Source organism: Podarcis erhardii (genome assembly GCF_964252035.2).
Source record: "Podarcis erhardii genome assembly, chromosome: 7".
Classification (NCBI taxonomy): domain Eukaryota; kingdom Metazoa; phylum Chordata; class Lepidosauria; order Squamata; family Lacertidae; genus Podarcis; species Podarcis erhardii.
In genome coordinates, this window is record NC_138511.1 from 18,204,537 (window position 1) to 18,232,403 (window position 27,867).

At 44.3% G+C, this 27,867-nt stretch overlaps 1 protein-coding gene across 8 annotated transcripts in view; it reads right to left on the reverse strand.

Annotated features, from left to right (window-relative positions):
• The window catches only part of KIF1B (kinesin family member 1B), a 136,283-nt gene that overhangs the window by 20,076 nt on the left and 88,340 nt on the right, over window positions 1-27,867 (reverse strand). For 4 of the 8 annotated variants that reach the window (XM_081870708.1, XM_081870710.1, XM_081870707.1 and 1 more), the window contains 15 exons: window positions 23,393-23,489; window positions 22,223-22,371; window positions 21,028-21,206; window positions 20,181-20,318; window positions 18,640-18,912; window positions 13,695-13,813; window positions 9,223-9,308; window positions 8,982-9,111; window positions 7,336-7,498; window positions 6,840-6,930; window positions 6,440-6,558; window positions 5,740-5,795; window positions 3,632-3,740; window positions 2,576-2,642; window positions 1,975-2,059 (listed from right to left, as the gene is read on the reverse strand). In XM_081870708.1, the coding sequence (XP_081726834.1) occupies window positions 1,975-2,059; window positions 2,576-2,642; window positions 3,632-3,740; window positions 5,740-5,795; window positions 6,440-6,558; window positions 6,840-6,930; window positions 7,336-7,498; window positions 8,982-9,111; window positions 9,223-9,308; window positions 13,695-13,813; window positions 18,640-18,912; window positions 20,181-20,318; window positions 21,028-21,206; window positions 22,223-22,371; window positions 23,393-23,489 (1,861 nt within the window). The remainder of the gene's footprint in view (window positions 1-1,974; window positions 2,060-2,575; window positions 2,643-3,631; window positions 3,741-5,739; window positions 5,796-6,439; window positions 6,559-6,839; window positions 6,931-7,335; window positions 7,499-8,981; window positions 9,112-9,222; window positions 9,309-13,694; window positions 13,814-18,639; window positions 18,913-20,180; window positions 20,319-21,027; window positions 21,207-22,222; window positions 22,372-23,392; window positions 23,490-27,867) is intronic. The other 4 variants (XM_081870711.1, XM_081870709.1, XM_081870713.1 and 1 more) reach the window with 2 other exon arrangements.

The window sequence follows — 27,867 nt, forward strand, 5'->3', positions numbered from 1 at the left end:
GATGAGCTTCAGAAAAGAAAGTTCCTTCTTTTCCTAAGGGGTTCTTAACCCTCCATATGTCAATTAAGTCCATATTGTCAGTCATTTCAAAGAAAGTTTTAGGTAGTCTGCCATCTTTCGTTATGTTAGCACTTTGCGACTTATCCATGTTTACAGATACGACCCCATTCATATCGCCCAACATAACAATGTTGTTGTAGTCTAAGTAGTCCAGCAAAGTCTCATGCAGCTTCCTGAAGAATTCCGATTTTCCTTCATTTGGAGCATATATTCCTAGTATCAAAAATTTTTCTCCTTGCGTCTGAATTTCAATCGCCAAAATTCTGCCGTGTTCATCCTTAAATAGAAATTTCGGTGACAGGCTCTCCTTTGCATAAATCACCACTCCTCTTTTCTTGACTTTATCCGAAGAAATAAATTCTTGGCCTAATCTTTTATTGATTAACACTTTTCTATGGAGCCTTGTCACATGTGTTTCTTGCAGGCAAATAATGTCCAATTGTTCTTTTTTCAAAATATGAAATACTTTTCTTCTTTTTTCCGGAGAGTTTCCGCCATTTATATTCCAGCTAAGAAGCTGCAGAGACATCCTGGTTAGTTGGTGAGTCTTACAATGGGGTATCTAGATTTTCCTCCTGTCCTGGAGGTAGTGGTGCTGGTCCAGATCCAGACGGTGTAGGTTTTGGTGGTGGTCCCGGTGGTGGTGGTGGCCAAGAAGCTGCAGCTAAAGCTGATTTATTTTGGTAAAAAGCAGTTTTCTTTCATTCATTCATACCTATATCTATATATCTATATTTGCTTAATTGAAATAAACAAAAGAAACATTCTTCATCATCCATTAATACAAAAATATAAAATGAATCAACTAAAAGAAAGAAAGAAATCTAATAGAATAAAGAATATCTTCTTACTTTACGTACAACTTCCCATCCACTTCATGTTTCACATATTCATTATTAACTTATTGCCAAAACTTGTCAGATTGTTATCAAAGCCTAAAGTATAAATATTTAATTATCTGTGGTCTTGATTCTTACTATCAACTACTACAGATGTTATTTGAATGCTACAACAGAGTTTAGACTGGGACAATTATTTTTCAAATATATTTTAACTACTTTCCACTTAGAAATGAATTCATGTTTTGGTTTATTTTTCATTTTTTCCCATAAATTGTCCAACTCCGCATATTCAACCAGTTTTCGAATCCATTCTGTCCTACAAGGAACACTGTCACTTTTCCAAAAAAGAGAGAGAGAGAGAGAGAGAGAGAGCAGTTTTCTATGTCCATACCTTCATATGCAAGTTCCTTTGACACTCACACAGGTTCTGATCCCACCCCTGCTCTCTCCCAATTGCCCAAATTCTCACCACCATCTATCCAGTCATTCCATGCTTCCTTAAGCTTCACATTTCCCCTCACCATAACATTCCATACTTAGAAGTGATCTTCCCAAACACTAAAAAGAAACCCCAAAATGGCTTGTTCCAGTTTTATTTACTTACATTTCTTGCCCACTTTTTTCTCCAAAGAGTTCAAAGTGGCGTACGTATCTCGTCCCCTCCTCAATTAATCCCCACAACAACCCTGTGAGGCAGACTAGGCTGAGAGAGACAGTGACTGGCTCAAGGTCACACCCAGTGAACTTCAAGGCTCGGGCGGGGGGGGGGGGATGATTTGAACCCTGGTCTTTCAGGTCCCATGCCAACACTCTAGCCATTACACTACACTGGCTCTTACACAGCACACATCCATTTCTTCCTAGCCAGGGAAAACAGAAATGATGGTTTGAAAAAAGGCTAACATGAGACTGACGAGCGTTCAATCAGTGTGGTCATATTGAGGTGTATTTGGAAGAGAGCTGGCACTGCTTGCAGAAGGGCTGCTGTTCTTTTGAATGTGAAACTGTCTGAAGAGGAACCAGAATGGATCCTGATGGTAAGAGAAAAGTAAAGAGAGGGAGGAGAACTTACCAACCACCAGCTCTCGCACGTCCTTCCAGTGTAGCTCGTTTCCTTTCTCATGGATGATGGTGACTGTGATCCGGCGCTGGATTCCCTGGAGGAATTGAAGGAGCAAAACTTAAGTCTCCTCTGCAGCTTTATAGCAGGACTGCAACAATTAGCTGGTTGGATGTAGGGTGGGAAACCTGAGTCCCTGGACTCCAGCTCCAATCAGCCCTCAGCCAGCAGGGAGAATAATCAGGGTTGATGGGAGCTGGAGTTGGAAGCTGAATGCTGGAAGATTTAGGGCAGATAAAAGAAACAGCTTATTCACTCGGCACATAGTTAAACTATGGAACTCACTCCCACAGGGGGCAGTGACAGCCACCAACTTGGAGGGTTATAAAATAAGATTGGACAAATTTATGCTGGATAAGGCTATCAATGGCTAGTAATCACAATAGCTGTGCTCTACAGCCACAGTGGGAGGTACTAATGCTTCTGTATACCACTGTGAGAACAGGATGCTGGCCTGGATTGGGCCCTGGCCTGATCCAGCAGCCTCTTCTGATGCTCTTGTATGATAAGACCTGGCAATTTAGCAGACCCTCAGATTCAAGCATCGGAGTACCTGGTGAAGCAAAAACGTCCCCTGGCAAGGTAGACCTCCAGTGTGGTCAACAATAGCAGGAATGTATCTGCAGAGGAGAAAAAGGGGAGTGCAAACAGCCAGATGAGAGAAAGAAGAGACACTTGCATAATCAGAGAGATCATTTAACCAACCTTCCTTCCAAAGGATTCATGGGAAACAGCATCCTAACAAAAAAAACATACAATGGCCTACACCTAAAAAATAAGGTGAGGCAGCCTGTTCTCCTCTCACAATTACCAGAAAGGGGGAGGGTCTGAAGAGCGTGATGAGAACCGGATGTACAGGAGTGCATTGCACCACAGTAAAGAAAGTCACAATTCAGCACCACAAAGAGCCAAATTCCACCACTTGTCTATAAATAATGTGAATTGTGCCATGTGCATGCCCTCTCTTCTTCTGCATAATTTGAAATGTTGCTAGCCATGGAGAGGGCACAAGCAGAAATGCAGGACTACAAGACCACACAACTTCAACCCCTGGAAAATGTGAAGGCAGAGTTTCCCAGGAAGCAGTCTCTTATGTTCCCACAGGATCACAGTAGAACAGCCCCCTGCAGATAAAAAGGGTTGTTCAAGCTATTCAAGCAATCCAATACCCATGTGGCTACCAGGCTAGCTTCAAGGATCTTGTCTTAATTTACAAGGCCCTTAACAACTTGAGTCCAGGATACTTTAAGGACTGCCTGATTCCTTTTATCCCTGCCCAATCACTGAGGGCTTAAGGAGTCACTGTTTGTGCCCACCCCACAAAGGCTCGGACACACAGCTCACATCCATCAGGAGCCATGAATTCAGAACAGTGGGCTGAATTCTGCAGAACTCCCTCCCAGCTGATATCAGAACTCCCTATTGAACTTCAGACATTTGGCTTAATTCAGCAGCTATTTTAAGTAAGCTTTCTGATTTTACGATAAACTTCAATTGATTTTCTCTCTACTGTAATCTTATAACATACTGTTTAGATACGATGATGTTAAGCAGGATATACACTGTTGGAATAAAACAAACACAGGAGAGATGATGAGGCGGAACTCACTCTCCAGTCGGCTCCAACTCGCTGATCTCAAACCAGACAAGGAGGTCGTATTTAGTCACACTCTGTCCCAAGTTGGGCTTACTCACTGTGTTGAGCTTGGTAGCTGGGACTGAAAGAGAAAAAGGCCAGCTTACAAAAACTGCACAAGGCAATAGGAAGGAGAATTCCTTGGGATTATTACCAATGGGTCACACAATGACTCAGTTCACATGTCACAGTAAACCATGGTTTACTTTGATCACACCTAAGAGGGTCACACTGGAAGGAAATAAACCACCACACCAACTTAGTGTCACCAAAACTCAAACTGGGGAATGTGGCTTGCTTTGCTCCAAATAAACCACAATCAGTAAGCCTTAGCTACAGAATGTGATTTGTTCAGACCTAAACAAATCATACCCATGGTTCATTCATAACATCAAACTGGTGGGTGTGGTTTGTTTCCTTCCAGCGTGAGCTGGGAGGAGTGAAGTGGGAACTATTTCACTTGTGTACAGTAAAGCTATGGTTTATGGCTTACCAATACATGAAAATACAGCTACTGTCAAGGCTATCAAGCCTTCAACTGATGCTCCAGGCTCCATAAAAGGATTGTGCCCCAATCTGAGGTGGGTTGCACCATGGTATTATTATACCACCAGTACTTTCCTCCTTGCCGTTGGAGTGAATGGACATGGCCATTAATTTCAATGCATCTACTCTGAGTAAAGTTTAGTAGGATGCAGTCCTTAATCCCCATAGTTACAATAAATCTACAATGAAAAGGAAGAGAAACTAAGGATTCTAAAGAGGTCCTGTAGGATTCACAAGACTGTACCACAAGACTACCACCACAGAAATCCTGGAAAGGCATATATAACTGCCCAATGCTGGCCTTTCCCTGGACACACCACCGATGGATGCAGAAAGGCCAGGGAAAAGGTAAGGAGGGGCTGTTCCTACATCTATCACAGACGGCATCCGGCTACTAACCATCTCGCTTGGGGAAGCGCTCGGTCTGACAGCTGGGGACAGGCAGAAAGAGGAAAGGTGGCAGCTGGTCGGCCCCATCCTGGAAAGCTGCCGCGGCAGAGGAGGCAAGCACGTTGGCGTGCTCGGAGAACGTGTTCAGCACATGCACGTTTACATAGCCAGACATGAGATACCTGATCAACTCAATTTTTCTCTCATGGTCTGGAAAAGGCAGTGGGAGGAGGAGGATGTGGTAAGTAAGGAATGAAGGGCCAGCAGGCAATAGAGAGGCAAGGAGGGGAAAGGGACAGACCAAGGAGATTGGGAGCAGGAGAAGAAGAGGGGAGAAATGAACACAAGAAGTCAACATGCACAACCAAAACGAAAAACAAAGAAAGATATGGGATTGTTGCAGCAAGCTTGGGTCAGTGAGTTATTAGTGAGAATGGAGCTATGTGAATGAGGAGGAAGCTAGTCTTTAGATAAATCAACATCTACTAAATATTTTGAGAAATTGTTTCTACAATCCGCATTTGAACACCACTTAAGTTATTGTAACCAAATTTTGCACAGTAGTTCCCAAGCTGTAGAAAGTTTTCATATATGTTTAGATAGAACCGGATGCCATTTTGAATCAATATGGGCAAACTAATCCTTTCAAAACTGAACTGATTTTTTGGGTTTCTTGTAGTTCCTGAGCATCACCGGAGAGAAGACTGCTATAAATAAATAAAGCAGGCTGAATGACGTGTCTGGAACGGAAGAATTGCTTACTCAATCAGCCCCTCAATCTTTAAATATACCTCCCTGGTTTGGAATATGAACTGAAGGGGACTCTCCAGGATTACAAACAGACGCTCATCAAAGGCAAGCAAAGTCTGCATCCAGGGAAGTTGTAGAAAATTTAGGACTTCTTGTTCCCCACCCCTTTGAGTCGAAAGTGACCAACGTAAGTAGATGTCGGCAGGTAGGATAATAAATGATTTTGTGGGCAAGAAACTTCTATAACAAAAAAACAACAGTAAGCTGGGATTCCCTCAGGAAAATGGTTCCATATTCTAATTGATTCTTTTCTTATATTGCGGGCTGAAGAGAGGTAGGCAGTCTTGCATTTTACATACACTAACAGAGAGGAGTCAGGGAAAAGTTGTTCTTACCTGGTTTTGAGAGAGGCATGGGGGGAGGGAAGTATCGGCGGGATGGCTGTCGGGGGCTGTGGAGAAAGGAAGCAGGTTAATCCTCTGGAGGTCCTTCCCAACCCTCATTGTAATATGGTGCTAGATTCAGGTAGGTAGCCTTGTTGGTCTGATGCAGTCAAAATAAATAAAATAATAATAATAAAATTGTCCAGTAGCACCTTAGAGACCAACTAAGTTTGTTCTGGGTACACTATAAACTATTGTGTGCATGCACACTTCTTCAGATATTCTTCAGGTAATATGGTGGTTACAGACCAGTCTCATGCTAACCATACAGCTGGCTTTAGCGCTACAGTGTGGCAATAATCTCTCTCCTCTCCCCCCTAAATTCTTCTCTCTGGAAGGGGGAGGAAAATCAGAACTGAAAATGCAGACACCAGAGTGCTGCACTGTGTTAATTTACAAGGCAGCACTATAGCAGTTGCACGTGAAACTTACTCCACTTCCCCTAGCCTTAAAAAGCTGTTTTAAAGGCCAAGAAAAGGAAGAGAAAAAGAAGTGCTACTAGTAGTGGCAAAGGAAGGGAGAGGGAGGCAGGTAGGCAGAGTGAGTGGGCGGGTGGCCAAATGCTTCCCTAAGGAATTATTTGCAAATCCAGGCTATCCTTTACATTTTTTTCCCATTCTGACCTAATCAGAGGACATCCATACACATATACCTGTTGAGATCCTGTCCTTGAAGATGGAGCGGATGTTGCTGATAATGTCCAAAGACTTCAAATACTATAGGCTTCGTCTTGATGTATTCTACAAAGGATTCTGTCACTTCCACAGAAATCTATCGAAAGAGACAATAAGCACAGCATCAATCTGGCTTTATATGTTTTGGGCCAATCAAAAGCCCCACTGCATCTGACAAGAGATGGATGGCTTAACTCCATTTGAAATGTATACAGGGTCTGATCCAGCTACAGCTTTGTCACACATCTGCACTAACTACCCCCTTACAGAAAACGTCAAAGCTGTGCTATTCTGACTCCCAAGAGATAGAACATGCCCGTTCCACAACAGTGACAGATCAGGAGGTCACCCATCAGAAGCAGACCCACTTCCACTTACGTTCTGGACGTGATAAAAACCAAGAGGCGCCCCTCGGCCATTGTTTTTGAGAGGTTCAGTAGAGAATGCTTCATCATGTCGATGCAGAAAGCTAGGGCGACAAAAATGCAATCCAGTTTAGCAAAAGAATGCTTTGTCACCTATTCCGGAAGGTTGTCCTGAAGAGAACTGCTGCTCCATAGTTTAAAAAGGTTCCCCACCCCACTTCCACAGGAAGTTTGACAGAGGGGTCAAAATGTTCATTAAAATATGCTGTTGTCCCAACCTCAGGAAAGTTTCCCACCCTCCTTCCATGCTAGTTAGAGGGCTTGAAGAATTGGAAGCAAAGTCAAACAAGAGGCTCTGGCTAGTAAACCACACTCCTCTGTCTGTGGACCCCCGGAATGGGTTAGGTTCACCCTTGCACGGCAGTTCCCAAACAGCTCAGAATTTCCAAAACAATGACTAAGACTCTGACCCACAGATACTGCTGTTGCTCACTGCAGGTGAAACTTACTTGAATTGGCAGAAGATGTCTGCATATTCCGGGAGGATGCCGCTGGCTTGCAGCACTGTCACCCGGAAAGTAAAGACGCTTCCCAGTTTTAGGTGGTCGCCAACTTCTTCGGTAAAGCCTTCCATGGCCATCTTGCCATCCAGCAACGAGCCAGACTTCAGGTCTGAAAAGGGGAAAGGATTGACTCATGAGGCAGTCAGGGTTTTCCTGCTCCTCAGTGTCATGGGGCGCTTTCCCCAAGCAGCTGCTCAAAACGGCATCTGAATTTCCCAAGATGCTTCAAGGACACAGGAGGCTGCTTCATGCCAAGTCAGACTATTTGGGTCCATCCCTGTACTGACAGCAGCTCTTCAGGCTCAATGTGGGATGGGAAGAAAGGAAGCTACATCCCTGACCCTGACCATTAGGTCCAGTCGTGACCGACTCTGGGGTTGCCAAGGGAGCCGGTGTACAACTTCCAGGTCATGTGGCCAGCATGACTAAGCCGCTTCTGGCGAACCAGAGCAGCACACCGAAACGCCGTTTACCTTCCCATCGGAGCGGTACCTATTTATCTACTTGCACTTTGACGTGCTTTCGAACTGCTAGATTGGCAGGAGCACGGACCGAGCAACGGGAGCTCACCCCATCGCAGGGATTCGAACTGCTGACCTTCTGATTGGCAAGTCCTAGGCTCTGTGATTAAATCCACTGCACCACCCGTGTCCCTCAGGAAGCTACACACCCACTTCTAAATCAGGGGTCAACAACATGGTGCCCTCCAGATGCTGTTGATGTCCCAACTCCCATCAGCCCTAGCCAGTGATCAGGGATGGCAAGAGTTGTAGTGCAAAAACATCCAGAGGGCCACTCGTGCCCCTGCCCTGATCCGCCTGCCTTGCTTGCCCTCCCCTGGTCCCAGAGCCTTCATAATGGATCTGCTTCCAGAAGAACTATGAGGGGCCCTTTTGGCCTTTGGGGTTGTCATATAAAAAGACTGCAAGACAGGGGGAGGTATGCTAGGTGCTAATGTTATCAGCTTCAGGGCTATTTTTAGATATGTCTTGATACTTTTACTTGAGGTTTAGGTTCACACAAATGGCAATGCTTATTTTTTAAATCAAGATTTAACAGTTCATTTAAGTTTTGTAATGGTAAAAAAAAAGTATGTGTTGTTATTGTACTGCAGTATTTAGGCCAGGGATGGTGAACCTGTGGCCCTCCTGGATGTTATGTGATACCAGCCTCCAGAAGCCAGCATGGTCAATGGTCAGGGATGATGGAGGTTGGACTCCAGCAACAACTGAAGGGCTGCAGGTTCCTCATCTCTGGATTAAAGGCTCCTGGGAGCACCATCCAGAAAGGAGGCTCCTTGCTGTGTCTCTTCATGAGTGGCTGCATTGGCTTTTATTAACACTGATTAAAACCAGGCCCTCCAGATGTTCTTGGACTCCAACTCCCATAACCATAGCCACTATGTTCAAGGATGATAGGAGTTGGCCTCCAGCAACATCTAGAGGACCACAGGCTCCCCATCCCTGATTTGAAGGGAGGGGAACCCCAGTCTGCATGGGTCTGTTGTTGTTTCGATCCTGCACTTAACCCTAAATTCAACGTAAAGCCTCCGTTTACCCTGTCCCACCTTTCCTAGGAGCTGCATCACTTACCCATGTCATTCATTCTGTTGATTTCCTCAGGAGGTGTGATGACCTCTGAACTTTGGCCCTGGCCTTCTACAATTCGCAGTTCCTCCAAGGACAACCCAGAACGGGTCATTGCAACCGACGTAAAGTTGCTCTGAGCAAACCAAAAGGGAGAGAGGAGTGATAAGTTAGCTTTCTGTCCGCTTTCTACACCAGAAGGGACAGGAACACACAGATACAAGAGCTCGTTTAAGTTGCGGGTTACCTTGTTAAAATACTCGTTATCAAATGAGATTTTAGCAGTGCCCGACTGCCGAACACCAGATCCATAGTCAGGGGCTTCTTCGTCAGCTAAAAGAACAAAACATAGGGAGGAATTCAACATCATGTGATTATGATTGCTCCATCAATGTGAGCATTTTGGCCTTCCAGGCAGAACATCTCCCCTCTCCCCCACCCAACTGCTGTTTTAGAGGTTCTGCTAACCCCCCAGAGCTAATGGGAGGGTGCATGGGGAAACAAGGGGGAGGAAGCCCCACTGCACTGGTGGGACTGGTTGAGCTGGCTCCTGCTAGCACAACTATTTACTTGTATCCGGCCCTGGGAATGGATACAGCAATCAGATGAGCAATTAGATTTTCAAAGAAACTATAGTAGGCCCTTTAAAAATGTAGAATTCAGCTATTGGTTTACAATACTCAGCTATTCAGTTGATCTTGTTCATTTTATTTATTATTGCACTTATAGCACACCTTTCCTCTAAGGAGTTTGGTTCCTCCCACACTCCTCTCCTTTTCGTTCTCACAATAACTCTGTGAGGTAGGTTGTTGTTGTTGTTTAGTCGTTTAGTCGTGTCTGACTCTTCGTGACCCCATGGACCAGAGCATGCCAGGCACTCCTGTCTTCTACTGCCTCCCGCAGTTTGGTCAGGCTCATGTTTGTAGCTTCGAGAACACTGTCCAACCATCTCGCCCTCTGTCGTCCCCTTCTCCTTGTGCCCTCCATCTTTCCCAACATCAGGGTCTTTTCCAGGGAGTCTTCTCTTCTCATGAGGTGGCCAAAGTATTGGAGCCTCAACTTCAGGATCTGTCCTTCCAGTGAGCACTCAGGGCTGATTTCCTTAAGAATGGATACGTTTGATCTTCTTGCAGTCCATGGGACTCTCAAGAGTCTCCTCCAGCACCATAATTCAAAAGCATCAATTCTTCGGCGATCAGCCTTCTTGATGGTCCAGCTCTCACTTCCATACATAACTACTGGGAAAACCATGGCTTTAACTATACGGACCTTTGTTGGCAAGGTGATGTCTCTGCTTTTTAAGATGCTGTCTAGGTTTGCCATCGCCTTTCTGCCAAGGAGCAGGCGTCTTTTAATTTCATGACTGCTGTCTCCATCTGCAGTTATCATGGAGCCCAAAATTTCTTCCCCTTCTATTTGCCTCCATTTCTTCCCCTCCTATTTGCCAGGAGGTGATGGGACCAGTGGCCATGATCTTCGTTTTTTTGATGTTGAGCTTCAGACCATATTTTGCGCTCTCCTCTTTCACCCTCATTAAAAGGTTCTTTAATTCCTCCTCACTTTCTGCCATCAAGGTTGTGTCATCTGCATATCTGAGGTTGTTGATATTTCTTCCGGTGATCTTAATTCCGGCTTGGGATTCATCCAGCCCAGCCTTTCGCATGATGAATTCTGCATATAAGTTAAATAACCAGGGAGACAATATACAGCCTTGCCGTACTCCTTTCCCAATTTTGAACCAATCAGTTGTTCCATATCCAGTTCTAACTGTAGCTTCTTGTCCCACATAGAGATTTCTCAGGAGACAGATGAGGTGATCAGGCACTCCCATTTCTTGAAGAACTTGCCATAGTTTGCTGTGGTCGACACAGTCAAAAGCTTTTGCATAGTCAATGAAGCAGAAGTAGATGTCTTTCTGGAACTCTCTAGCTTTCTCCATAATCCAGCGCATGTTTGCAATTTGGTCTCTGGTTCCTCTGCCCCTTCGAAATCCAGCTTGCACTTCTGGGAGTTCTCAGTCCACATACTGCTTAAGCCTACCTTGTAGAATTTTAAGCATAACCTTGCTAGCATGTGAAATAAGTGCAACTGTGCGGTAGTTGGAGCATTCTTTGACACTGCCCTTCTTTGGGATTGGGATGTAGACTGGTCTTCTCCAATCCTCTGGCCACTGCTGCGTTTTCCAAATTTGCTGGCATATTGAGTGTAGCACCTTGACAGCATCATCGTTTAATTTTAAATAGTTCAGTTGGAATATCATCACTTCCACTGGCCTTGTTATTAGCAGTGCTTTCTAAGGCCCATTTGACTTCACTCCAGGATGTCTGGCTCAAGGTCAGCAACCACACTACCTGGGGTATACAAGACATCCATTTCTTTCTGGTATAACTCCTCTGTGTATTCTTGCCACCTCTTCTTGATGTCTTCTGCTTCTGTTAGGTCCTTTCCACTTTTGTCTTTTATTATGGTAATCTTTGTACGAAATGTTCCTTTCATATCTCCAATTTTCTTGAACAGATCTCTGGTTTTTCCCATTCTATTGTTTTCCTCTATTTCTTTGCATTGCTCGTTTAAGAAGGCCTTCTTGTCTCTCCTTGCTATTTTTTGGAAATCTGCATTCAATTTCCTGTATCTTTCACTGTCTCCTTCGCATTTTGCTTGTCTTCTCTCCCCCGCTATTTGTAAGGCCTCGTTGGACAACCACTTTGCTTTCTTGCATTTCCTTTTCACTGGGATGGTTTTAGTTGCTGCCTCCTGTATAATGTTACAAGCCTCCATCCATAGTTCTTCAGGCACTCTGTCCATCAAATCTAAATCCTTAAACCTGTTCCTCACTTCCACTGTGTATTCATAAGGGATTTTACTTAGATTGTATCTTACCGGCCCAGTGGTTTTTCCTACTTTCTTCAGTTTAAGCTTGAATTTTGCTATAAGAAGCTGATGATCTGAGCCACAGTCAGCTCCAGGTCTTGTTTTTGCTGACTGTATAGAGCTTCTCCATCTTTGGCTGCAGAGAATATAATCAATCTGATTTCGATGCTGCCCATCCGGTGATGTCCATGTGTAGAGTCGTCTCTTGTGTTGTTGGAAAAGAGTGTTTGTGATGACCAGCTTGTTCTCTTGGCAGAACTCTATTAGCCTTTGCCCTGCTTCGTTTTGAATTCCAAGGCCAAACTTGCCAGTTGTTCCTTTTATCTCTTGACTCCCTACTTTAGCATTCCAATCCCCTATAATGAGAAGAACATCCTTCTTTGGTGTCATTTCTATAAGGTGTTGTAAGTCTTCATAGAATTGCTCAATTTCAGTTTCTTCAGCACCAGTGGTTGGTGCATAAACTTGGATTACTGTAAAAGGTCTGCCTTGGATTCGTATCGATATCATTCTATCATTTTTGAGATTGCATCCCAGTACTGCTTTCGCCACTCTTTTGTTGACTATGAGGGCCACTCCATTTCTTTTACGGGATTCTTGCCCACAGTAGTAGATATGATGGTCATCCGAACTGAATTCACCCATTCCCATCCATTTTAGTTCACTGATGCCCAGGATGTTAATATTTATTCTTGCCATCTCATTTTTGACCACATCCAACTTACCCAGGTTCATGGTTCTTACATTCCAGGTTCCTATGCAATATTTTTCTTTACAGCATTGGACTTTTCTTTCGCTTCCAGGCATATCCACAACTGAGCGTCCTTTCGGCTTTGGCCCAGCCACTTCATCAGCTCTGGATCTACTTGTACTTGTCCTCCGCTCTTTCTCAGTAGCATGTTGGACGCCTTCCGACCTGAGGGGCTCATCTTCCAGTGTCATAACTTTTATATGCCTGTTGCCTTTGTCCATGGAGTTTTCTTGGCATGGATACTGGAGTGGCTTGCCGGTTCCTGCTCCAGGTGGATCACGTTTGGTCAAAACTCTCCACTATGACCTGTCCATTTTGGGTGGCCCTGCACGGCATAGCTCATAGCTTCTCTGAGTTATTCAAGCCCCTTCGCCACGGCAAGGCAGTGATCCATGAAGGGGTGTGAGGTAGGTTAGGCTGAGAGAAATTGACTGGCTCAGTGAGTTTCATGGCTGAGCAAGGGATCTGAACCCAGGTCTCCCAGGCCTCAATCTGACACTCTAACCACTAGACCACACTGTATAAATAATTTCACAACCCTGGAAAATATCTTATGTTATTCCTATGTTACTCCTTACTGAAGGACAGAGATTTGAACTGAGCTACCAAAGAAAATCAGCCACCATTTTCTTAAGTTTGGCGCAAAGGGGGGAAGGCAGCTACTGTGTTCAGCTTTGGATGAATTGTTGTAAACCAGGAGACCACAAGTAGGGTGAACTGGAGAGGCTGTCACTGGCATGAGATGGCAAAAGGCAGGGACAGGGAACCTCAGGCCTCTTTATCTAGCCTTTGGGGCTCTAACCAGGCCACACACAACACACACCCTGCTTTGCACCCTTATTGGTCCACTTATGCCTGGCTAGAATCTGTCCTTGAACCCTGAAATTGCCTCTTGGTTGCCTGGAGGGCAGGCAGAGAGGGGATGTGTAGAAACAAGACGATTGTATAAAGGTAAATGAGCATCCGCTGCTCCACCTGGGGGGAGGCCCCCAGAATCATAGAGTTGGAAGATTGGCAAGAAGGGAATGTGGCCCTTGTGCTGAAAGAAGCTCCCATGAGGAATCATGGAAGGGCAGAGCGTAAGCACAGCACCTTACCAGCTATAGCTTGGACTGCCACACGCAGGAATCCACGCACTTCCCCTTTCTCACTGACCACAGCCACTCTGTGGATGAGTGGGACTGGGTAGAGAAGATTGCTCAAGTAGACAAAGGCCCTGGGGGGGTTAAAGGAGAGATATTATACAGAAGCACAAACATTAGAACACCCCTTACAAACTGAAGCTTGCACTTGTCAGCCTGAACAGGCACCGTATTAGGTTTTGGAATCTGCAAACCAGTTTCAACACATTTGCATCAATGCATAAAAACTCAACCAGCCACTCAATGGTAGTGAGTTAGACATGAAGATGTTGGTTTATCAAAGAAGATGTTTGAAATGGAAGAGAGCTATAAACGTGGGGTGGTTTTTCTTAGCCAAATACCAACATTACTAAGGATGAAAGCTTGATGAAAATATTTCAAGTACACCATGAAAGTAAATTACAGGGGGTTTTGGGGTTTTTTGTTTTTTTTAAGTGTTCACCTTTATTCACAATGCCAATTCTAAACAGGCAGAAGCACTTTTAAAAGGGGAAATATGATGGGGCTTAATATTGATCTCATCCTTCCATGTGTATTTCAGTGATGTTGCCCAACATCCAAGAAGGGCTGTGTTCAGACAACAAGCTAAACCATAGTTTAGTGTGATGAGAAGAAGCTGTAGTGAGTATCAGACTCACTACACTCCCTCCTACCCTTCCTGCTTACGTTAACTTCAAATAGCTCCTTCTCAGAAGGGCTGTAGCTCAGTGGAACAGCATCTGCCTTGTATGCAAAAAGATCTCCAGGGAGGACAATACTAAGCTAGATGGGGCCAAGTCTGGCTCAGTATAAAGCAGCTACCTATGTTCCTATCTACTTGGACTGTAGCAAACTCTGAGGGGGAAGCTTTATATGCCATAACTGGCTAAACATACTCAAGTGTGAACAGGAATAAAGGGCAGGAAGACATATACTGTAGGCTAGTGGCTTGCAAGGTATTAGTCTATTCTGCCATCCCCATGCCCTTTGCCCCACCAGGCAGACATTTCCTGAAATGAAAAGAATGTGAGTGATGTAAAATGCATGATTTTATATAAACATATACATAAATTCTACAACAAAAATGACAACAAAATGGCAGTACAAAATAAAAATAAAATAATAGATTAATAAAGAGCTAGGAGCAAAATGAAAACATGGAGAACAGAAATAGCCGCAACTCAGCACTGGAATAAATCAGTTAAGGATCTACTTCATTTTTTTCAGTCTGCTCCAAAGAGATGGAGACTCCTGAATATGCCAAAAGGGAATGTTGTGTCATTTGTGAGCTTGTAAAAAATGCAACATTTCTATTAAATCAAGTCTGGCTTCATTTTCACTCCCAGTGGAATCAAGAGAGGTTGTACCAAGTAAGAGAATCAACGAGTTACTATGTCATTATTGAACACTAGGAGTGAATAAATATAAGCTTTTAAAACACTTGCCTCTCATGTGGTAGAACAAGCTGCAAATTAAGTCTTCCCCCATCTCTTCACCATTTACACTTGTATACCCTTGCAACAGAGGGATCATCCAGATCATATATCTTTCAATGAGAATTATATCCCCTGCCCTGCTTGAGCAATGGCAATGCTTCTGAGGTTTGTAGCCTATGCTCGTCCTACTCAGAGCAGACTCACTGAAATGAATGGCCATAACTAGCTTAGGCCCATTCATTTCAATGGCTCTTACGCGAGTAGGACTTTGTTGGATACAACACTGAGGTTCTCCCACACTTGTCAACTCTAACACCGACTGCCCCATAGAATTCTCACGGATCCTTAAAATCCCTCTGCCTGGGAGGTTCTCTGCATCGGTGGTGGGGGTCAAGGATGCAGAAGCCCTCCCTGCAAAGAAAGGTGGATATATGCAACAATGAAGCTTCATTTTCCAAAGCACATTTAAACCTCTCTCATGGCAGCACACAGTTCATCTAAGGCCTTTTAAAAGGTTGTTAATTAAAAGGTAAGTGGGACCTGCAACAAAATATTGCAGTGAGGGATGATCCTGTTAGGGGCTCCTGACAATTAGCACCTCCTCCCATTGTCCCAATCTTCACTGGGCTGTTGGTTGGGGAGCAGGGGTTGCAGAGGAGAAGCTCATCCTCTTCTATTCTCCCCGCCCATAAAATATTTTTGTACTTCTGAAAAACGTGGAGCTCTCCTGAGCACACTGACACCTTCTTGTTTTGAAGGGGCTGCATTTTGGCTCCGGTTCCATCCTCACTCAGCAGCTGAATTTTCTATTCGGAGAATTGATGGTGCTTAGAGCCATGGGGCTATGCACTCAGAGGAGGAGATCTACTTTTTGTGCCTCCACCCTATTCAAGTGTTTCCCAGCAGCTATATGCATTTTCATACACACTTCTTGGCTAGAGAACTGCACCGCAAGATTCAGAGAAGTCCAAATTACAAAGGATGGAAATGTCAGTTCAAGTATTGTTTTGGAAAGCAAAAATTAACTTCGCCTTTAAATGTGAACTGAATTTCTCCCCAAATACCTGTGCTTGCCCGCTAGATGTTGTTGTATTCCAACTCCCAGCAACCTCAGCAAGCCAAGCCAAAGGCCAAGGATTATGAGTTGTAGTCCAACAACACCTGGGTCACAGGATTGTCATCGCTTCTTTAAGGTAACAGCCATGACTATGATCTTTGCAGCAGGAAATTCCATGAAATTACTTCTGCACTGAGTGGAAGAACCTCCTTCCATCTGCCAACTTCCTTCAAGACAATTTTAAATCTAATTTTATTTAAGGCAACACAGCAGCAGACTGAAAAAGGGGTGCGGGGAGCTATATTAGCAGAAAGGTTGGTGAGGTAGAGTGGCATATTCACACACACACAAAAACCAAATGAGAAATAAAATTTAATATGAAGATTTGCATCAAAACATAAAGACAACAGAACTCAAAAGAATGATAATGGTGGGTTGCTGTTGTTTTCTTTAGATAAACACAACATCATTTCAAGGATTCTGAGAAAATGCTCCACAGCCGCCACCCTTTTCCACCTCCCCTTCCAGCTTTTAAACCCAATGAGAACATCAGGCCTCCACGACAACCCAGCATGCCAAAAGATATGGCCACAGGGACTAGCTCTTTCATTTTGAGCCACAAGATGGCAGCCAAGGCACACACACATGCAAAAATGACTGATTTCAGCTGTAAGGAACCATGGGTAATGGTGTGTGATCTGAAGGCTCCTTATTCCCTGAGGCCAAAACAGAACTAGAAAATAAGGCATCAGGGAATGGGACAGATAGGAGCGAGAACTGTATTCATTCAAATCCTTTTTCTTCCCCACCTACCACAGGGCAACTTTGACAGGTGGGTGGGGCCTCCCAGCTGTTAATTATCTGATGTCATTACAACACCAGGCGTCCATTTCAAAGAAGCCCCTATGAAGATACACTGCCAATTAGTTGATCAGCAGTTGTAGCAAGCTCCAGGGTGGTTCTTTGGAGCTGAGTCTTTTTCTGCCAAATGCTGGGCATTGTTTAGGAAGAGTGGTCTCATGGGCGATATTTGGACCTATGCCAAATCCAATTTGGCTCACAGGCCAGAGGTTCCTCACCCCAGGGTAGGCCCTCACCATTCCAAAAGAGGGTTCTTGATACTGTGGTCTCTATGAAATAACAGCAGAGTGTCTCAGCTAGACACAGGGAACCCAACCTGAAATCATAAATCCATGCAGTTTCACTGGATTCAGTGGGACTTACTGTTGAGTAAAGATGGGGGGGGGGAATGCATTGCCAGGGTCCATTCCCCCAGCTTGATTATGTAGCTCAATAAGGGTGGTCTTGGGCATCACTATCACTGACCAATCAACCTCACAGTGGTAAAAGATATAGGAACTCAGTTCAGATATGACACCAAGGAATGGTTAAAGGAAGCTTAGCTATGGGTCGGTGTGATGCCTGAATTGACAAACCATGATTCATTATCAGATGACAATACCAGAAACTATGGCTTGAAGTGAGTTTGCAAACCACTGTTATGCATTTCCTCTGATGCAACTTCTGAACTGACAGTCATTACAATATTGTGCTGCTATGCCTAGCTGTAGGGCTTCTGAGCTGAGGAGAAATTGAAAGCCGTTCCAAACCATGGTTCACCTGCATATTTCAAACCTCAAACTATGGTTAGCACAAATGTTTTGGTGGGGTGTCTGGGTGACATTAGTGAAAATATTTTTCTGCACCAAAGAGACATAATTTATCTTCTGCAAGTAGAGAGAAGGAACTACAAAGATGACTGTAGCTTTAACCGCTGAATACAAAAGCCCCTCTTTTGTCCTCCTCTAATTTCTGAAGACTTCACCAAGTATTGCCCATACCTTGACACTCACTAGCCTTATTTGCATGTCACAGTAAGCCATAGAGCATGGCATGCCACTCAACCACCTCCCTTTTTTCTCTGCTCTCCTTGGAGCTGGAAGTAGCAAATCAGGTGCACTGGGCTTAAGGTGACATATGAAACCATCATTGCTTGTTTGGAAATAAACTAACCATGAGCATTGGCTCACACTTCACAGCAAGTCAAGGCTTAGGGTTTGTTGCTTCTGGCCCCACAGAGGGCAGAGCAAAATGGGAGCAATTCAGCATCATACATTTAGTATGTTGCTCATTCATTACAAGTCCTGGTTTTATCACTTACTGAGACATGTGGCCACAGTAGCCATGGACTAGAAACTTGGTACATAGGACTAATGTTGGATACAACCCATTGAAGCTGAGAATCCCAAAGCAGAATTCATAATAAATAACAACATGCCAAAACGAAATTATACAACTAGCGGAGGCCTGGATGTACGGAGCTCAGAACACACCCATCACCCATGGCTTGGCTTGAATAGCTCTGGCACCAGAAGTCCAGGGCAAGAGCTAGCCCCCCTTGGCCATTCTTACAGTTAACCTCACCAACCTTCCCACTAAAATGAACCAGGGGGAGCGGTCGTAAAATGGGTCATGCCCATCATTGAAGAGGTCCGATCCCTCCTCAGTCCCTGCGTCAGAGCCCGTATCGTCCACAAAGGCCTCGTCGTCAAAGTCCTCCATCTCGTCCTGCTGCTCGTCGGCCAGCTCGGTGATGTCGGAGTCGGCCGTGGAGAAAGTGGGGGAGGGCGTGCGGTCAGCCAGGCGCTCGTTCACGCAGCCGTGGAAAATGGGGGAGCTAGATATATTGGTGGACGGAACACTTTTGATTAACGCAGGCAAGTGGGGTGGGGGAGAGAAAGACAAGGACAACTTCATTCAACAAAGGAGTTTGATGTGGAGTCCAGCTCACAGCCCACTAGAATAAACTGACAAGCAAAAGCTTTTGGCTGCCTGGAGGAATGGGGGCAGGACAGGTAAGAGGAATGTAGGGGAAAGGGGCAGTGGAGAAAACCAAGCAGCGCAGGGTGGGAAGAAAGACTTCAGAGGAAAGCAAAGGAAACATACTACACAATATATCAGACGCTCGTATGCCAAAACATCCTATTATTTTGAGATCATTGGAATAAGCTTGTGGTAAGATGTCACTATTTCCAGTGCTGCAACTTTCTGTCTTAAAGCAGAATATTTTATACATCACACAGAGTTCTGGACTGTGAAAGGGAGCTGGGGTCATTTTCAGATGCTCTCTCTGCATGTACTGTGTGCCTTTATATATATTGTATGTTATGAGAGTCTTTTAATCTATTGTTCCTTGAACTATGGGGACTTTACTGAAGAAAGTCTAGGGTTTTGAAGAGCAAAAAAGAGGACATATTTACCGACTTCTACTTTTAACTATGGATCGCTATGACGACTCTCATTTTACATACCCATAAAAAAGAGGACGTGTCTTGGAAAACAAGGACATATGGCAACCCTTAAAAGTCAGAATGAATGATTTCTTTTTTCTTCAAGAGTTAGATATTTACAAGATATACAAAGGCAAGAGACATTTCCTTATGATAAACATTGAGATAGGAGTTGAGAGATGATCCCTGGAGAATGGTGTGAGGCAGTGGAGCCTGGCTTGCTGAGAGTGCTCCAGCCAAAAACTAGGATTCATTGAACTGCTACTTAGGAAAACAACCGTATTAATTCTTTTCTCAAGACAACGAACCCAAATTTATTACAGTTCTCCTCTGCCCTGCATCTTGTGCAGGGAATGAAATATAACATGTGAAGTTATCACACACAGAGAGGATCAACTTGCAAACAGACCTGCAAAATCCTTAGCCCACTTTCAAGTTCTGGGCCGCGTCTGCAGGTCAACTCCATATATAAGACCAATAGAACAACTCTGCAAAAAGCATCACTGTCTCCTCTTCATCATCTGAACCTCTTCCAACATGACATTTTCTGTTATACAGGATGATAATGCAAGCCAAGTCTGGAGATCCGTAAGACAATGCTTTCAACATTCTACCTACAAACCTCCATTCACCATCCAAGCTGAAGTCAACCAGCCAATAGAAATTTGTAACCACCTACCTCCCAACAAGTTTGAACCAATGGAATCGATCATAGAAAGGGTCGCTCCCAGTCATGGTGCTCTCACTATCCTCCTGTGTGTTGGAGGCCATTTCTCCTGCTCGGTCGTACATCTCTCGCATCAGCTCCAGTCTCTGCCTGGAGAGCAGAGGGGGCAAGAAGATAAATGCAGAACCAGAAAGTCCATATTGCATTTAAAAGGTATGAAACTGCCTCATGTGGAATCATGCCATTGGTCCACACACTACAGTTAGTGCTTGGAGTGAACCAGTTCAGTTTAACCAAGTTTACTGAATTAGTTCCAAAAGTTCTGGCATCCACCTGAAAGCAGTTCCCAAAATTGCCAGGTGAACTGAAAGTGAATTATGTTGGTTTTGGAAGCTGAACTTTGACCAATTTCTAGTTCATCTTCAAGCTCATTCTCTTGTGTGTCCTCTTTATTCTTTAGACTCCATGAGCCTTTAAGTTTAAAGATCATAATTGTTGGGGGAAATAAATTAAACAATGCACATTCCACGAATGTCAGCTGGAATATAGTTTCTTTTGGACATGTTAAACTAGCTCTTTTTTTAAAACTAACCTTCCAAGCCCTGATTACAGTACTGCCTATTCCAAATGGCAAAGGCACTCTAGGTTCTCAGAGGTGAGAACAAAATGGCTCTTCCCCCATTTTTTTTTTACTCCTGCTGTTCTTTTATAATCCTGTTATACTTTTAATTTAGGTCATCCTGAGTGTTGTATGCTACTGCCTGGTGGATCACCAGAATGGAAAAGGCAGAGCTGAAATATTTGTAAATTAAATAAAATGCTTCCCAGAAGGGTGACTTTGATGGCAGCCCTAACGTACTTGAGTTTTTCCAGGGACCAATAATGAGTTGCACCGTTCTTCAGATCCTGGACTTCCACAGCCACCACTGTCCGAGGGAAAGGGCGGTTGTCCCGGGTCTTCTCCGACTCAGGCGGCAGCAATTCAGGTGGCAATGGGGAGTAGAGCGTGTCGGTCAGAAGGACAAACTGGAACTGCACCTGGAATGGAGGTAATGTACAGGAAAAGAGGAAGCTGCCTTATGCTAAGACAGTGCTGCTTACACTGACTGGCAGCAGCTCTCCAGAACATCAAGAAAGAGTCCTTTCCCGGTTTCCACCTGGAGAAAGTGGGGATTGAACATGGGACTCCCTGCATGCAAAACAGACGACCTCCCAATGAGCTACACTCCTTCCCTTAAGGTATAGGTAGCTGCCTTATATTGAGCCAGACCCATTGGTCCATCTAGCTCAGTATTGTTGACACTGGCTGCAGCTTTCCAGGGTTTCAGACTGGGGTCTTTCCTAGACAAACCAGGAGATGCTGAGGATTTAACCTCAGAGCTTCTGTATGAAAATCAGGTGTTCAGACTGAACTTCAGATAAGACTGGATCTAGAAGTGCTTTCTTATATAGCCTATAGCAGGGATCTGGTTTCCTTAAGCAGAAAGACAGTTCCCACAGCTGAGACAAAGCAGGAACAGCTTCCCTTCATCTCCCCATGGAGAACAAAAATATGCTGAAGGGAGCAAGGGCCATTAGGGGTCTCTTCCTGTGCTCCCCGCCTTACCACCAACTTGAGGACAGGAAAAGGCAGGGAGCATTCAGGTTCACAGAAGGTCTGCCTCACAACTGACCCCTCCAAACTCTAGCCATGGTCACACTGACACCATACATTTAAAGCACATGGCTTTCCCCGAAGAGTCCTGGGAACTGTTGTTTACAAAACTCCCAACACCCTTAACAAACCACAGTTCCCAGGATTGTTTAGGGGAAAGCCATGTGCTTTAAATATATGGCGTCAATGTGACCACAGGCTAAATCTGAACCATGCTGAAGCACCACAGCAGAACTGGGAATTGCAAGATCATTTGAGATTCTCAAATATATCCTCTGACAAACTTTCAAAGTTAACCAACTCCCCTCCAATTCAGAAACCACCCACATTTGTTCTGCAAGATGACTTGACACAGGTGTGCACAGCATGCAGTCATATTCAGTCGTGAATTCCCCCCTACCTTCTTTTTCAGCTCAACGCTGATTGCATTGCCTTCTTTCAAATAGACTGCATTCCCCCATAGCTGATCTCTTAAGGAAGTAAACTGATGGAACTTCCACTTCCGGAAAGCCCATTGGGCTAATTCGTACTCGTGCTGAGTCCAGGGTACTGCAGGAAGGAGAGAAGGTCATTGGGTTCATTTGAACTGAAGACAGGGGCCAATTTCCCATGAGCCCCACCCCTCCCAGATAATCTGAGGTCTTGAGTGGGGACCCTTTCTCAGTTTGAGGGCCATATTCTCTCATAAGCAATAAGACATCATGTCAGGAAAAAGCATTTAATTCATGAGCCCCAGATAAAGAAATACAGAGGGCTACCCTTGGCCCCTGAATCTGAGGTTCCCCACCCTGATCTAACTATGTCCAGAATCTATAGAGGTCCTAAAAAGAATCAGAGGGAGAGAAACTGTTAAGAATTTCACAGAGTGCAAACTATCCCCCTCAAAAGAGTATACCAGCTAAGAAACTGAGATATGGTTCTCTGAAGCCCTTCTCTGCAATATGAAGGTAAAAACCATGGCCTAACCTTACAGTCATTGTGAGGGTTATGCAACATATTGTGCAGAACACTGCAACACCCTGACTGTTTTATGTATTTGTTGTCTACCCTAAAGGGTGCTGATCCTGAAGGGTAAGAGACATATTTCCAAAACCATCCAAGTGATAAATACAGAGAAGTTCCTGGAAGAGATTGTTCTGTGTTAAACTGAAACACTGGGTTGCATCAAGAGGGAAGGAAAGTCACTTTTTGTTTTGTTAAGGTAGCCTTCATCAACCTGGCGCCCTTCAGATGTTTCAGACTACAACTCCCACCAGCCCCACCCTGCATGGCTGAGTGTAACAGATGATGGGAACTGTAATCTTTGATAGTAATTTTGTTTATTTCAGGGGTGGTGAATGTGTGGCCCTCCAAATGTAGTTGGAGTCCTAACTCCCGTAAGCTCAAGCCAGCATGAGCAACAGTAATGGATGATGGGAACTGTAGTCTTTGATATTCATTTTGTTGACTGTCAGGTTGGTGAAAGCAGATTTAAGAGCTGTGATCATTTCCACAGACACCTTGAACATTTGTGGAGCAGTCTCTCACTCTCTCTGCAACCCAAACTGTCTGAATTCCACCCAGAACTCACCCTCCTCCTCTTCTTCCTCCTCCTCCTCTGTGGTCTCGGCAGCCAATGACCTGGTCTCCACCTGCTTCTGTAAGGCCTGGAGCTTACTCTCATAATCCTGAAGGGGAAAGAGAAGAGAGCGTGTAGGAGAAGAAGAGACAGACAAAAGTAGAGAGGAGGTGGAAGAACACACACATAACTCCAGAGATAAGAAGGTGACAAAAGATGCAGGCAGAGAAGAGTTCTGGGATAAATGTCTCATCTATCCATTTGCTGGGGGGGAACCAAACAATTTCCATGGGAGTTCAACAGCTGGGAAATTTGGTGGAGCAGGACAAAATAATATTTGAGTTTGATCTGTGTGATCTGCTGAAGAAGCCCACACCTAAACAACAGAAAGTCAAGTTCTGCTCCGTAAGTGGGTCTAAGAATCACTGAGTTGAAAGGCCTTTCAAGGGGGGCAGCTGGGAGTGGTGAAAACAGGGCTGGACTGCAGGGGGAAAAAAACATTATATTTATCTGGAGTCTGCCTCCCCTTTCTCCCTGATGTTTGGCTGAGCATTGGGCCACGTAAGATTAGGCAGTGGGTCAGAAGCAGCTCAGGGGGTACAGATTTCAATCTTCTGAACAAGAAACAGAAAAAAATGCACATTGATTGGCGACTATGCATACTGACTGCAGAATGTGCACATTAATTTGATATATGTATGTTCCCTAATGCCTGTTGGGCACTGTGCATAATGTCTGAAGAAAGTGCAAAATTCAGCCGAGATATGCACATTTTCCAAGGCTGTTGGAGATGATATACACTGACTGGGAAATGTGTACAACTTTCTCTTCATATGGAAGGATTCTGTGCACATTCTGCACAAGGCTTGGTGAATGTGCACAAAAGCTGGTTGTTTCGCACATTAACTGCAACTTACATTTCCCTTAGCATGCAGATTTCATAAAAGGATTAAAAATCCTCTCATCTCTCCTTTCAGCTAAATATGCCCAGTTCCTTTCCTCATAGTAGATTGTGTTGTATCCAACCAAGTTATACTCAGAGCTGACTTACTGAAATTAATGTACCTAAGTGAATTGTGTCCATTGACTTTAATAGGCCTACTTAGGGGTAGGACTAGCACTGGAGACAACCCTTAGTCTCCAGATCCCTCACCAACTTGGTAATGTTTTGAAATTGGTCTGCTATTATTTTCTATGTTGTTTTTAGCTTTTTATTGCATTTTGTACATAACCTTCAGACATGTGTGTGGAAGGCGACTGATAAGAAAATACAAAAGAAATGGAAAGTGAATTTTGCCTTTGTACAGTAGGCTAGTTTCTAAACACACAGACACAGACACAGACACAGACACACACACACACACACACACATCTCCATCTTCCAACCAAACAAGCAAGAGACATGATCAGAGTTCAAGGACACATTCCAGCCAGGCAAAAACACACAAGGAGGGTGCAAAGCAGGGCTGGTAAAGGATGTGGTTCACAACGGTTGTGGCCTGGGGAAAGCCCCTAGGGTCAGACAGAGAGGACTGGGAGGCCTGTGATGTCCCATATCTGCAGTTCAAGGAACTAACTGAAATTAGTATGGATAGGCAAACTATTAAAAAACTTTTTTTGTGGACAACTCACTTCAGGGAGATTATTTTTGCTACTTTAATATTGTGAGGAAAGCATTGAGAGAGGATGCAGGGAGAGATGGGGCTCTGGAGAACAGCATAAAATGAAGCTGGGTTTGCTTAGCTTGGGTAAGAAGAAACAAAGTATCATTCAAAACATGTGAAGGGTAGGTTTAAGGAGGAAACAAATGTATGAATATTATCTACCTAACCCCATTCTGTCTTTTTGGCTTCTAAGTAATCAAATCAGGGTCTTTCCCCAAGCCTCTTGGAGCTGGGACCTTCCGTACAACAAAGCAGATACTCTAAAAGGGGAATCAAATGTTCAGCCCCATCCAGAAGAAATGATGGGTGCAACCAACAACAAGAAAAGGCTTAAGCTAAATGTTGGGAATGTATTATTTAGTAAAAATGTATTCCAAAATACATTTCCTTAAGGTGTGGTGAGCCATCTCTAAGGCTAGAACAGCAAGGTAGTTGAGATATCGGGCTTGATTTTTGGAGGCAGCTTCAAAAATGGAAACAAAAGATAGGCTAGACAGAGGGCTCAAGTTCTCTTCCAGGTGTGCATTACTAGAGAGAATGCATTACTAGAGAGAATGCATAGTTATTCAGTATGGACAGCACCACGGTGGAGAACCTGTGGCCCTCCAGATATTATTGAACTCTCATCATCCCTATCCAGCCATATTGCCCAGTGGGCAGGGATGAGAGGATTCATAGACCAGCAACATCTGGTTTCCCATCCTTGGGACAGAAGGACTTGCTTCTGCTAGGATGGAAAGGTACCTGTGGATCTACTGGTGTTGTCAAACTAGAATTCCCATCCTCCTTGCCTGTCAGGTAAGGAATGCCCAAAGTGAGAACTTACCGTATTTTTCCATGTAGAAGACTAGGTTTTTCCCCCTAAAAAATAATGTCCAGAATTTGGGGCGTCTTATACATGGGGGCTACCTTCCCCCATTTTCTTAAATTGGAGTCCCCCAAAGTAGGGGGCATCTTATACATGGGGTCATCTTATAGACAGGAAAACACGGTAACTCTTTATTTTCAAAAGTACAATTACAAGTTAGGAAAAGGCACGTCCATCTGTCCTATGCCTCTCAACTACTCCTAGGTGTGCACCCAATGAGACAGTTGCAGCAAAATAAAAACCCTGCCTCTAACCTCCTACACCCAAGCTGTGTGCAAGCAGGCGAAGATGCCACCAGTGAGTAACCTGTTTCTGCGCCGCCGCCGCCCCCCCCCCCCGCCAATCAATCCTGGTGGGGGCAGGAGGAAGAGATGTGGAAGCCCTTTACACCAGACTCTCTCTCTCTCCTCCTGCACTTGTTCTTCACTCTCCAATCTGGCAGTTTCTCCTGCCTCTGGCTCTCATCTCCTGACTGTTTCAGGCTCCCCCAGACCGATCCCATCTTCCAATTCAGTCTCCACCCCACCCACCCCTTTCTCCTGGTGCCCACTCACCAGTATCCAGCTACTATTCCTCAGTGTCCAACCAGTCTCTGACACCAACCATCAGTCTTACTGACTGAGACTGATGGGAATTGAAATTCAGCCACGTCTACTGGGTCACAGTTCTAACCTATTCTTACCAGTTAGAACCTATTTAGAACCCTCAAGCACACATCAAATTTTCACATACTTAATAAATCAGAAGTTAAAAAGAAAGCCATAAGCTCTGAATACCGTAATGTGCAGAAAGAGTGGGTGTAGTTTCTCCCTCTCTCTTTTACACACACACACACATACTTTGCATACAGAAACGGCTCTAAGCTATTAATAACAAAAAGGGCACAGAGGTGGGGAGGTTTGATTTCCCAGACTCCCAACAAAAAAGGCAGGCAACATTTCATCAATGGAAGGAAATAGCCTGGTAAGGTAAGCCCGTTTCCTGGCAACGCTCGATAGTTAATCTAACGGGTTTGCTTGGCTTCTCTGAGGCACACGAAGATGGAAAATAGTACATAGCCCACAAATGTTTGCATGGCAGGATGAGACGACAGAAAGCTTAGCTGAAAGTCTGGATGATTTCTGTATTATGTATTTAAGGTAATTAGCCTAGCTTCTTTCAAAAAGGTTGAAGGGGACCCTGGTTTTGATATTTAAACTGGTTCTGTTCATTTGTGAGATTTGGTTACAGCCTGCATACAAAGGAACATAGGGAAGTATCAGATGTTAATCCTGCTCACAGATGACACATTAAAATTAATGGAAATGATATACTTAGATCCATTAATTTCAGTGGATCTGCTCTGAGGAGAACTTAGATAGATTCAACCCACAGGGTTGCTCCATCTAGCTCAGTGTTGTCTGCACTTACTGGCAGCAGTTATCCACCATTTCAGATGGAGATTTCTTCCAGCCCTACTTGGAGATGCTAGGAATTGAACTGGGGACCTTCTCTGGATGCAGAGATGCTCTAACCACTGAACAAGCGCCCTTCCCCCAAACACACCATTGGGCTTACAAAATAACCCCACACCTGTCAATTCTGGGGCAGATCTGACCCTTTCCCACATATTAGACAATACCTCCCAGTCCACCCCTTACAACTCAGAGAAGACCAATATATTATGCAGAAGGTACAAGGGTATTTTGACAGGGGTGGGTGTAATATTTTTAAAAGTTCTCCCACCCTGCACATACAAACAACTACAAACCCACCCTGAAATGCTACATGTAATCTGCTAGCACAGTTGGCCAACTGCTATGCGAAATCTCTCCCTCTCCCCCATCTTTGTTTACCACACAGATGAAGGTTTTAGAAGCTTTTAGAATTTGTAAAAATAGGAAAAGTAACAACAATTCAGAATTCTATTGCCTGGGACTGATTTCTAGGTTCTTTGTAATGTGTTGATCAGTTCC